Source organism: Erinaceus europaeus, chromosome 9 (genome assembly GCF_950295315.1).
Source record: "Erinaceus europaeus chromosome 9, mEriEur2.1, whole genome shotgun sequence".
Taxonomy (NCBI): domain Eukaryota; kingdom Metazoa; phylum Chordata; class Mammalia; order Eulipotyphla; family Erinaceidae; genus Erinaceus; species Erinaceus europaeus.
Window position 1 is genome coordinate 14036305 of NC_080170.1, and position 13447 is coordinate 14049751.

A 13447-nucleotide genomic window follows, 5' to 3' on the forward strand; every position below is an offset into this window, starting at 1 on the left:
GGAGAAAATGTCTTTCCTTAAACTCTGTTTTTCCTTTGCTAATAGTTCTGATTTTGCTTTTAAAATAGCCAAGGGTTTCAACCAGTTGAGCTGCTGCCACTTTCTTATTAAACTTTAATAAGCTAAGCTTTTTAAGTCACATAAAAATTTCATCAAGTGTTTCTCAACCTTAGGAAAAACGGAAGGGGTGGGGGTGGGAGGTCAGAACAGCACTTTCAGCTACAGCAGTGTCTAGAGGAGAAATCTCTGTAAGCCAGAGCACAGTGAGCCACAAACCAAATGCTAGGAAGTGAGCTCTGGTTAGGGCCTGTACCAGATGGTGAGGGCTGGACTGCTCCATTACACCTGAGCCACACTAGGTACTAATTAAAGAACTACCGGCTAATCTGCAGTCTCCTGGGGCAAACATTTGCTTTATTTTCTTTTTCTTTTTTTTTTAAAGGTTTAATTTTTAAATCTTTATTTATTTGATAGAGACAGCCAGAAACTGAGAGGGAAGGGGTGATAGGAAGAGAGACAGAGACACCTGCAGCCCTGCTTCACCACTTGCAATGCTTTCCCCTTGCAGGTGGGGGCCAGGGACTCAAACCCGGGTCCTTAAGCACTGTAACATGTACGCTACCACCTGGCCCCCATCCACTTTATTTTCCCCCTTCCACAAAAGTCCTTGGGATGTGCTACACTCAACCCAGTGCTACAACAGGATTTTTTTTTTTTTTGCCTCCAGGGTTATTGCTGGGACTCGGTGCCTGCACTACGAATCCACTGTTCCTGGCGGCTATTTTTTCCCTTTTGTTGCCCTCGTTGTTTATCATTGTTATTATTATTATTGTTGTTGTTGTTGTTGTTGTTGGATAGGACAGAGAGAGGGGAAGACAGAGGGGGGAGAGAAAGACCTGCTTCACCGCTTGTGAAACAACCCCCCCCCCATAGGTGGGGAGCCGGGGGCTCAAATCGGGATCCTTGTGCTGGTCCTTGTGCCACGTGTGCTTAACCCACTGCACTACCACCTGGCCCCCCACAGTAGGGTTTTCTTATCAAGAGTGCTTGCAGGTCCTTCTCCACCTTGCACCCAGATAGGAAAGGAAACTTTTAGTTAACTAACTCTTCCTGAATACACTACTAAGAACTAGTTCAAAGTCATCACTGGCAAAATTCACATGGCACAAAAGAATAGGTAGGCAAAAGTATGTCCCTCCAGTCTCCCAGTTTCCCTTACTACTGACAATCAATGTTACCAAATCAAAATACATCTGTGAGCTAGTTCTTCAACTATTACAATTAGTGGGGGCCAGGCAGTGGTGTACCTGGTAGAGCGCACATGGTACCATGCACAAGGATCTGTGTTCAAGCTTCTGGCCCCCACCTGAATTTTCATGAATGCTGAAACTGGCATCTCTTTTTCTCTCTCCCTCTATCTCCACTTCCCTTCTCAATTTCTCTCTGTCCTTTCAAATAAAGGAAATAAATAAGTATTTTAGAAAACACAATCTAGAAGCCATTAAAAAACCAATTACTTAGATTAGATTTGGTAGTAAGTTAACCAATTACCCTAGAATACGCCAGGTGATCACTACAGATTTACTAATTTCCTGACTGAGCCACTTAAAACACCTGTGTAGATGTTTTAACCATATTAAAATGACTGAGAGTTATAGTAATATTTATTTATTTATTCTTCAGAGCATTGCTCAGCTCTAGTTTATGGTGGTGGTAGGAATTGATCTTGGGGCCTTTCATGCTTCAAGCATGAAAGACTTTTTTTTTTTTGCCTCCAGGGTTATTGCTGGGGCTAGGTGCCTGCACCATGAATCCACTGCTCCTGGAGGCCATTTTTTCCCTTTTGTTACCCTAGTTGTTTTACCATTGTTGTGGTTATTACTATAGTTGTTATTGATGTCGTCATTGTTGGATAGGACAGAGAGAAATAGAGAGAGAAGGGGAAGACAGAGAGGGGAAGAGAAAGATAGATACCTGCAGACCTGCTTCACGCCTGTAAAGTGATTCCCCTGCAGGTGGGGAGCCGGGGGCTCGAACCGGGATCCTCACATCGGTGCTTGCACTTTGTGCCACATGCGCTTAACCCACTGAGCTACAGCCCAACCCTCACACGAGAAAGTCTTTTAACTATTATGCTGTCTCCCCAGCCCTACTGCCTTTTTTTCCCCCTTTCTTCCCATGAAAAAAATGTCAGTCTTTTGTCTACCCATAGGAAGTCTAAGAGTCATGGCTGGTGACAAGTACATAGGGCCCTGGCAGCTCACCTGGTTCCTGTCACGAGCATTTGTGTACCTGATCTTCTGAATGAAGTAGAATATGAGCCATGCTGAAGAAATAATCATCAAAACAATGAAGGATATTGACACGAAGACAAGGGAGCCCCGGCTAAAGTTCTTGGGTGGCATCCGCATTCCAACAGCTATTGTCATCTGTACAGAGATGTTTCTCTCCAGGTAACTCAGGATGTCCTTACCCCTCAGTTCAGTAATCATGACAGCAATAATATCTCCAGTGCCTGCAAAGTGAGATAGAAAGATAGCAACTCGAGTGATATTTACAGGAACATCAGATATATAAAAATGCTACTTAGAACTCCTGCAGCTTTTTTTCTTTTTGTTCCTGGCAAGGGCTTGTAAGTTTGGCTACTCAAGTGAAATGAAGCTGCAGTTGGGTAAACAGACACCAAATGGGCACATGAAGTTGGCTGTGTGGTGTTTAAGACTTAAACAAGGTTCAAGCATAATACAATGGCAGAGTTAAGGACCATATTAGCTTGTCTTACCACTCCGTTTTAAAAAGAAGATTACTAGGTCAGCCAGACATAAGCAATACAAAATATATCACAGAGCAGTAGAAACATGATAAAGCTCATGGCAGATTTTTGTTATAAAATCTTTCCCATCTTAAAATGCTCGTTAGAAAGTTCCAATTTCCTAAGACAAAGGAGGAATTCCATACACACACACACACACACACACACACACACACACACACACACACACACACACACACACATATATTATTAGTCGGTACTTTTTGTACCAGTCATTCTTAGAAACATTTATCAAGGATCTATTGCGTGTGGAACTGGTACAAGGCATAGAAGGAAAAAGTACAGATATGCAGTTTTAGATCATTAGTGAGACAGAATACAAATTCAACAACAGCAGCAAATGCCAAATGGTGGTATGTTTTATTCAGAACTAACTTTGGTGAACATCTGATGGGAGGAAGGTTCCCTTCTATTTGATCCCAGAAGTATTCTGGAAATCCAACACTTTCTACAAAGCAGAGCATCAACACTCTTCATTAGCTAGCACTGGAATACCTTTAACTTTTTTTTTGCCCTCAAGGATTATCTCTGGGCCTCGGTGCCTGCACTACGAATCCACTGCTCCTAGGGGCCAAATTTTCCATTTTGTTGTTGTTGTTGTTGTTGTTGTTGCATAGGACAAAGAGAAATGGAGAGAGGAGGGAAAGATAGAGATGAAGAGAGAAAGATAGACACCTGCAGACCTGCTTCATCGCTTATGAAGCCACCCCCCTACAGGTGGGGAGCTGGGGGCTTGAACCGGGATCCTTGCACAGGTCACTGTGCTTTACACTATGTGTGCTTAACCAGGTGCACTACCACCTGCTCTCCCCACCCCCCCTTAACTTTTAACGGCTGTCCCGAGGTTGTACCAAATCCACAGATTACTTAACTATGAGAATGTTCTTTTGTTGTTGCTCCCAGCTTTATCAACCACTGGGGCTTAGTGTCAACACTACGAGTCCACCACTCCTGGTGGCCCCTTTTTCCGTTTTTTCAGTTTTCCTTTCCATTTTTTTATTTTATTTGCTAGAACCAAGAGAAAATGAAAGGGGAGGAGAAGACAGACAGGGAGACAGGACCTGCAGACCTGCTTCACTGCTAGTGAAGCATCCCCTCAGTAGGTGGAGACCAGTGGCTTGAACTTGGGTCTTTGAGCATAATATGTGTGCTCAACCAGGTGCACCACCACCTGGCCCCCACCCTGGTTTACATTTACCAGAGCCAAAAGGACCATCATTATATCATGTGAAGTCAAAAGACTGCAATTGAAGAGACATTGATAATAAAAATCTTAGAAAACATTTAGCCCAAGAGCTCACAGGCCTTTGCATTACTTTAAATTTTGTGCCAGCTACTTTTTTAGAACACTAATTAAAAACCCAAAAACAAAAACTGCAAAATGAAACAAGCAACAAAGCATACATCTAATTATCTTTGTGAAATAGAGTTCTGAGTAGTGAGCTGGAGAAAACCAGGCTAAACTATTTAGAATTTCCACTCCAAGACTTTGGGGTTGTGCTTTTAAAATGCTGATCACCAGGCAATGGTCTGTGGGGTCAGACACGAGGTATGGCTGGACAGTGACTGAGACGGATCCCACAGTGACACACAGTCTCGCTGCTTTATAATCACACCAGGTACAGTTTTAGAAATTAGACCTGAGGTTCCCCCTTGACGACTCAAGCTACAGAAGATGTAGGCAAGGTTACTAAGGGAACCAGGAGCATGCAATTTCATTCATTCAAGTGGGTGACATCTAACTTCAATGGGAAAGCTGTTTGGGAGAAGAAGTGCTGAATTACTTCAACCAGTTATTTCATCCATTCAATAATATGTACTGAGCACATGCTATGATTAAATTTTTTTTTTTTTTTTTTTTTTGGCTTCCAAGGTTATTGCTGAGGCTTGGTGCCTACACTACGAATCCACTGCTCCTCACCAGTTTTTTTTTTTTTAATTGGATAAGACAGAGGAAATTGAGAGGGGAGGGAAAGATAGAGAGGGAGACAGAAAGATAGACATCTGCAGATCTGCTTCACCACTTGTGAAGCAAAGCCCCCGCCCCATGCAGGTGAGGGGCTTGAACCAGGATCTTGCGTGGGTGGTTAAATCTTTTAACACTTTTTGGGGTCATGTGGTGGCACACTTGATATGCACAAGGACCCAGGTTCAAGTCCCTGGTGCTCACCTGCAGGGGAAGCTCCACAGTGTAAAGCAGGGCTGCAGATGTCTCTCCTCCTCTTTCCCTCTTTATTTCCCCATCCCTATCAATTTCTGCCTCCATCCAATAAATAAGTAAAATAAAATATTAAAACCCTGCAAATTAACAAAAACACCCACTTTTGACATACAATATTAACCACTGCTATTTTTAAATAATAAAAACATACATATTAGTCTCTGCCCTGGCTCCTTGCACAGAGCTCCTAATATCCTTGGGGTTTCTGGAAGTGCTATGAGCCATGAGAACACCTTTTGTCTCAATTTTTGGTCTCTGACCCCGGTTCCTGACACAGTGCTTCTACAGTCCTGGTAAAATTACAGGTCACCCTTAGTGGGCTCCTTAATGGCTTCAGGATGGAGCTGAAACAGACTAAGTCATGATTAGAAGCTTAGAACCTGCCCCCCCCCCCCCATTCTCTGGGACAGAGAGAAGGAACTGGGGTCTGAGTTAGAATCCATCACACCTATGTGGTAAAGCCATCATTCCAAGGGCACAGAGTTCAGAGTTTCCAGATCTGTGGACATGGGGGTGTTGGGGGACTAGATGCTCAGAGAGGCAGGGAAGCCCTGTACTCCCTTCCCACCTCTCACCAGGACCGTCTCTGCCTGGCTGTTCATCTGTATCCTCACTACATCCTCATAGACCAGCAGACAGATGGATGGAGACAGAAACTGATAGGGGAGGAGAAGATAGTGAGCTCTCTGACCTCTTCTAACAAATCCTCAAGCCTCACGTTATGGTCAGCTGTGCAGAAATACAGGTGGCAACATGGGACTTGCAACTGACTTTTTGAGTCTTGTGGAACTGAGGCTTAGCTTCTGGGGGTGGGGCACTAATTCTGATACAGAGTGTCATAATCAAACTGAATTACAGGGCACACAGCTGGTGTGGCCTAGAGGAATCAGCCCCTCCCCCCCCCCACTGAGAACCAGAAGCATCATAAGCGAAGTGTATTGTATGAACAGTCAAGGTGAAACACACAGGGGAGTGTTTTTGCCTCCACATCTGCTCTTGATGACATGAAAATGAAATCTGCCCACTAAGGGCAGAGAAGAATTTTAAGGAGGCCAGAGAGCGGACAAGAGCCAAATATGGGGCAGGGGGTGGGGCAGGGGCATCTCATCACCTAGTGCAAAGAGGAGGCTAAAACACAGGCTATGCTAAACAAAATAAATAAATAAATAAATAAATCCAGTACAGATCATGAGGATTCTGGCAAAAGCACAAGGTTTATAACCATCTTAGGTCATAAAACCCTTGAGAAGGGGGTGGATGTTACACAGGAGACTTCTCTTAGAAACCCTTTCCGGGTGCCAGGCAGTAGCACAGGGGGTCCAGCGTGCATAGCGCGAAGCGCAAGGACTGACATAAGGATCCGGGTTCAAGTCCCTGGCTCCCCATCTGCTGGGGGGGGGTCACTTCACAGGCAGTGAAACAGGTCTGCAGGTGTTTTTCTCTCTCCCTCTCTGTCTTCCCCTCTTCTCTCAATTTCTCTCTGTTCTATCCAAAAACAGCAGCAATGGCAACAATGACAGTAACAGTAACAATGATAACAAGGGCAACAAAATGGGAAAAATGGCCTCCAGGTCCCAAAACCTAGATATAGACCAGGCCCCATGAGATAGAGCATATATTCACATGTATCCATAAATCAGGGCAAAATATATACCTGAAATCAAAAGTGCACAATAGTCTGCAGTGAGTCAGTATAAAGTTCATAATGAAATAGTGTCTACTTAGACTTAGATACCCTCCTCACCTACCTTCCTATTACATTTCCCTCACTCACTCCAAAGCTAACCTTACCAAAGCAAGGACTTCAAAAGCTGAATAAGGGCAAGAGACTGGCATACTTTAACGATGACTCTTTAGTTATTATCAGGCCACCCCATCAGGGGGGCACTAGTCGGGGAGTCCTGAGATTCCCAAACAGACATGATGGCATGCCTAGACCTTGAATAGACCCCTCTCTCCATTGTTACTGTCATCTCTATCAGTAACAACACAATAGACCCCTTTGTGGGCCCCTATAGGACCTTTCCCTCAATTTGGATGAACAACGGTAGAAAATGTTCCATCCTCTGAAGGGAGGCTGGACAACATACTCTATGCTCCACCCAAGGAACATGGATCCTGAAATTGGGGCAGCTTGCAGCATTCCAACTCATGACCACAGAATGTAAGCTCAGATCTACAGGGATGCAGAGGTCACATAGGCTCCTAAGCTGAATATGGGACCCCAGATCAGATCGAATCGATGGGGTTTATAGTCAACAATATTTATACACCTTTCCCATATTTGGGAGCTACTCTCTTCCCTGATCGGCTTTCTGGTCCTTTTTCCAGCCACGACATTATCTCCCCAGACAATAACTTGGATCCACCTGCATATCCGATTTCAGGCTCAGGGGAAAAAAAAACTAGTATAGTCATTGGCCCTTTGGAATATAACTAAAATATGCCTACTAGCTATCTACAAAATGGAGGACCCCCCCCAACTCTTCATCTGCCCTAGGAGGTTCATCAGCCACCAGGTTCCAGATGATTAGCATGATGCTAATCAGACTTCCCTGGACAGACGACCCCACCAATGTGTCCTGGAGCTCTGCTTCCCCAGAGCCCCACCCCACCAGGGAAGGAGAGAGACAGGCTGGGAGTATGGATCAACCTGCTAAAGCCCATGTTCAGTGGGGAAGCAATTACAGAAGCCAGACCTTTCACCTTCTGCACCCCATAATGACCCTGGGTCCATACTCCCAGAGGGATAAAGAATAGGAAACTATCAGAGAAGGGGATGGGATATGGAGATCTGGTGGTGGGAACTGTGTGGAGTTGTCCCTCTCTTATCCTATGGTTTTGTCAATGTTTCCTTTTTATAAATAAAATAAATAAATAAATGACCTCCAGGATAACCCTGAAGGCAAAAAAAAAACTTTTCCACTGCTAATTTCAGGAGGGGTTCATGTCTCTCTCTCTCTCTCACACTCTCTTTAGTGTCATTTATTAATGAGAGACAGGGGGAGGGAGAGAGAGGGTGGAGGGAAAGAGAGAGGGAGAGGGAGAGAAGGAGAAAGAACGAGAACCAGAGCATCACTCTGGGCTGAGAACTGAACTCAGGACCTCATGCATGAGAGATGAAGAGTCCAACACCTTATCTACAGCACTACCTCCTGGGTCTCAGGTTCATGAAACATTTTATTTAATGCTTTATTAAATTTATTTATTTATTTTAATGGGAGAAATACAGAGGGAAAGATTCAGCTTCAGAGCAACACACACACACACACACACACACACACACTGTTCCAATTTTAGTCTATGCAATGTTGAAGTGAGCACAACACACTGTTCAGCTCTGGCTTATAGTGGTGCTGGGGATTGAACTGGGGACTTTGGAGCCTCAGGCATGAAAATGATTTTGCAGAACCATTATGCTATCTCCCCAGTTTTGTGCCTCTACCCTCCCAACCACCATAGTTCTCACAAAGTTTTAGCAACAGTATGCTTATGTCTGTTTTTTTTTTCTTTTGTTCAAGTTCATGCATTTCAATTCTCTAGATTCCACATATGAAACTATCTGGTAAAAAAAACTACTTAACATTTAGAGATTGTGAATCCTTGGCCCAGAGCTTTGGAGGAATTTCTTTTTTTTTATTTTTTATTTTCTTCTTCTGAGAGAGGGGGGAGGGAGAGTGAGTGTAGGGAGTGGGAAAATAAGAGTTACCAAAGCACTGCCCCACCATCAGTGGAGTTCTGTCCATCTCTGTTCTTGCTGCTCCAGTGGGGGGAAATCAGGGCCTCACACAAGGCAGGCACATGTGTCACCTGCTGAGGTTCTGCCCTAGCGGGACAGCAATGCAGAGAAAACACAAGCTTCAAGAGGCTGGCGAACAGCTCACTTGGACCAGCCCAAGGTCAAGCATGCCCCAGCCAACTTTGGTGCTATGATCTCATTTATACATTTTATCTCTAAAGGGGGGGGGAAGCTTCTGGATAAGACTAAGACTAATAGAGGAGTTAAGGACTAATTAGACTGCAATGATGTAGGCCAGAAGAGGTAACAAATATGTGGAACATCCATCACCACCTGCACAGTCCCTGCCCTCGGGGCATAATAAAGAAAAGACACTCAGAACCCCAAGCATTTCCATATGCCCAGCATCACTTCCCCAGTCATTAACTCAACAGTGATGATGATAAAATGAAAACTACTGCTCTCACTTAGTTTAAAAAAAAAATTCTTGTGTTTAAAAAAATTTCCTGTCATTTTATTTCAGTGTGACTCTAGCCTTGCACTGCAGTTTGGCTAATGGTATGCTTCTTCACCTTTTGAGAATTTTCAGGCCCACAAGTCAGTCTGATTACTACATGGTCATATGTGCACTTTTTCATTTAGACCTGTCAACAGTGACATTTTGCCTTTCCTGTGTCTGTTTACTTTTGCTGGAACAGTTAAGTTGCAAGCATGATGTCACTTCCTCTTTAAATACTTCAGCACGATTGACTAAGAACAGGGACACACAAGTCATCGATCACACTTAAGAAACAACTAACAGATCATTCTTCTTTAATAGACAATCCTGGTTCAAATGTCTCAGGCTGGTTCTAACAGTGACTTCAGAACTATTTAGTTTACAGCATCTAACCAGAGGTCATGTGGGTAGCTACCAGTCTCTCTCTCTTTTTAATTAAAATTTAAAACATTTTTATTATCGTTATTTGTTGATCTGCTTCTAAATTCTGCTTCTAAGACCCCTTCTGTTGCACTGCTTGCCGCTGTGGTCTATTTACATAATCATTGTTTTGCCGGCACTGGTTTAATCCCCACTGGTTCCTGGGCTTTTTCCTTCTCCCCACCCCCTATCCTACGTACATCCTCTTCTGACCTGACACTTCTGCCTCAGGAGATATATAGGACAAGCTTGTGATTAGAGATAGTTAGATCACACTGCATTCCCACTCAATAAAGACTGAACTGCGTCCCACTCAGCCATGAGTCCATGGTTGTCTCTCTCACGCCTGCGAAGCTAGCCCGGCAGTTATTTATTTATTGGATAGAGACAGAAATCCAGAGGGGGGATGGTGGTGTGCGGTGGTACACCGGGTTAAGCACACATAGTATGGAGCACAAAGACTGGCTCAAGAATCCCGGTTCTAGGCCCTGGCTCCCCAGCTGGGGGGGGGGGGTCACTTCACAAGCAGTGAAGCAAGTCTGCAGATGTCTATCTTTCTCTCTCCTTCTCTATCTTCCCCACCTGTCTCAATTTCTCTCTGTCCTATCCAACAACAACAAAAATGGAAAAAGTGGCTTCCAGGAGCAGTGGATTTGTAGTGCGGGGCACTGTGCCCCAGAGATAACCTTGGAGGGGAAAAAAAGAAATTGAGAAGAAAGGGGGAGACTGACAGGAAGAGAAATAGAGACACCTGCAGCACCGCTTCACCACTCACAAAGCTTCCCCCTGCAGGTGTAACCAAGGGCTCTAACCCGGCTCCTCGCATGCTGGAATGTGTGTTCAACCAGGTGCACCACCACGCGGCTGGCCTCTATCAGTCTCTTCTGATCTAAAGTGGCCTCTTCATTATTTTTGGTCATTTGATCTTCATACATGTAAACTAGGTGTTTTGAAAGTGTCCCTCAATCTGGACTTGTCTGATGCTTTCTTATGATCAGATCTCCTAGGAAGACTGGGGCTTGGTGCTTGCACTACAAATCCACTGCTCTTGGCAGCTATCTTTTTTCCATTGTTGTTGTTGTTGCTGTTGTTGGATAGGACAGAGAGAAACTGAGAGAGGAGGGGAAGACAGAGGGGGGAGAAAAAGACATCTGCAGACCTGCTTTACCGCTTGTGAAGTGACCCTCCTGCAGGTGGGGAGCTGGGGGCTCAAACCAGAATCCTTGCACCAGTCCTTGTACTTTGCACTATGTGCGCTTAACCTGATGTGCTACCGCCTGGCTCCCCTAAGCAGATTTTTTTGGGGGACAGGTGAGGTGATACTCTCAGACCATCCAGCTCCCCAATAAGCTTTCACTCAGTGCTCTGAGCACTCCCCTGATGCTCACCTGAATCAGTGACTTCAGTAGCTTCTGTGAAAATGGAGATTTTTCTACTGCTGTAATTTCTTCTACATTTGCAGTGGCATTCTGTCATCAGAGACATTAACAGATCCCTCAGGATTTTCCATTTTACAATAGAAATATTTTTTTAAATGGTAAGTGAAAAAAATATGGTAGTGCTGCTATAATGCAGACCACAAAATCATTTCTCTGGAGTCAACAGAAGGAATCTCAGAATTAAACCTCATTTGGATTCTGGAGTCAAAATGTTTAGGTTTAAATTCCAGTGCAGTGCTTAGCCTCCCCGAACCTCAGTTTCTCCTTTCAACAACTGAGCTGTGACCTGCAGGATTCACAGCAGATGCTAAGCTGATGGGCTCCTCCTCCTCCTGTTGTAACTGCTCATGGAGCATAAAGGAAGGCCTTCTCAGACGAAATGGAGTTTTTGCCATAGGATTTTGGAATTCTGATTCTGTCTAATTCCTCTCCACTACATTGGAAATGTTCAGGAATCTGCTGACCAACACAACCCTCCTGGATGCCCAGCTCCCCCCACCTCCCACCCCCCACGAGCCTGCCTTAGTTGGGACATACCAGCAAGCCTCACTCTCCTGGACTGATAGATATGCAGGATGAGTTCAGTCCAGCTGATCCTCATGACCAGAAAGAAAGCCAGAGCCATGAAGACAGTGAGCTGGTCAGACACCAGTTACACGTGGGGAGAGCTGGTTTTACTGTCAGTTTTTTCAATGATTTAACTCTAAGCTGCTTTGTTTAAAAACAAGATCCCTGTGTAAAATTTCCCCAAGCAGAGATCTTAGGCCAAGCTTATTTGTGCTGTTTAGATCAACTGGCAAAATTTCTTTGGGGGACTTCCCATAAAAGAGCACTCAGGGTGATGCTGCCCTCCCACGTTGTGTGTCTGCTGCGGTATTTCTCTTTCTCTTTCTCTTTCTCTTTTCCTTCCTTCCTTCCTTCCTTTCTTTCTTTCTTTCTTTCTTTCTTTCTTTCTTTCTTTCTTTCTCTTTCTTCTTCTTTTTAAATTTCTTTATTGGGGGATTAATGGTTTACAGTCAACAGTAAATATAATAGTTTGTACATGCATAACATTTCCCAGTTTTCCACATAACAATTTAACCCCCACTAGGTCCTCCTCTGCTATCATGTTCCAGGACACTTTTTTTTCTTTAAATATTTTTTTATCTTTACTTATTGGATACGGACAGCCAAAAATCAAGAGGGTAGGGGAGACAGACCTGCAGTCCTGCTTCACCATTCACAAAGCTTTCCCCTTACAGGTGGGGGCCGGGGGCTTGAACCCAGGTCCTAACACATTGTAACATGTGCACTCAACCAAGTGCACTACCACCCAGCCCCCTGGGATACATTCTAATACCTGGTAGGTAACTGGCAATGACATTAGTTGCAACTGTAGAACTGAATGACCTATCTGTAAGCAAAGCCGAACACCACACACTTAGATAGAAAGAGACTAAAACTTCATGCATATTCCAGAAAGGCTCCTGCTGAGGGAAGAGTTGGGGTGGCCCAGGGGTCACCCCCTGGGTTCAGGTGTGTGTGTGTTGTCTCAATGGGGGTTCTCTTGTGGTTCCAGGCTGTCTCTTCACCTGCCCCTGCCTTCTGCTGTGATTCAAATCCACCTCAATGTGTAGCCACAGTCCTTTCACCTCCTCAAATCTAGCTCTCATCTTTCTCTTCATTCACCTGTTTAAGCATGGGGGGGGGAGGTGAAATCACTGTGTTCTTTTCGGAAGTGGATACTGCAATGATTCGGACAGATGCAGATGACAGGCTCTATCAATTATAGATCTCCCGCTGAGACCTGTCGTTGGTTTTTAAAAACACACACTTGTCATGTCAGTCCTGTGCCCAAAAGTCTCCTATGTGTCTCTTCTGTTAAGTAAGTTAGAGTCCAAACTCCTTAATCTGATATCCAAGACATCTGGGGGAGTATAATGGACCTAACAATATAACTCTGCAACATGATGACAGACACTCTAGAAACTGCTGGTCGCAGAGACTGTCACAGGTCTCATGTGGCTAAGTAGATGAAGGAGTGAAGTCAGGAGGAGGAGGAGGATGGGGGCAGGGAGAAGAGTGGGCTTGAGGAAATGGAAGTTTGGACAAAAGCCAATGAATGACAGGGGAAAGAGGAGATGAAGGGGATGGGTGGTGGTCAGGGAAGAGGACACCAGAGAGGAGACTCAAGGGAGAACAATTCCTAGAGACAAGGAGGTCCAGGGCAGTAGCTTTGGTGCACGCACCTGGGGGAAGCCAACCAGCCAAGGGAGACATTATAGGTTAGAACAGCTTTAGTCTCTGCATGTCTGCA

At 44.6% G+C, this 13447-nt stretch overlaps 1 protein-coding gene across 6 annotated transcripts in view; it reads right to left on the minus strand.

The window, feature by feature from the left end:
- RNF130 (ring finger protein 130) overlaps positions 1 to 13447 on the minus strand; it is a 113971-nt gene that overhangs the window by 53192 nt on the left and 47332 nt on the right. For all 6 annotated transcript variants that reach the window (XR_009551500.1, XM_060197338.1, XM_060197340.1 and 3 more), the window contains exon 3: positions 2265 to 2515. Coding sequence is in view for 5 of the 6 variants with exons in the window: in XM_060197338.1 (XP_060053321.1) it covers positions 2265 to 2515 (251 nt within the window). In the remaining variant the exon portion in view is untranslated. The remainder of the gene's footprint in view (positions 1 to 2264; positions 2516 to 13447) is intronic.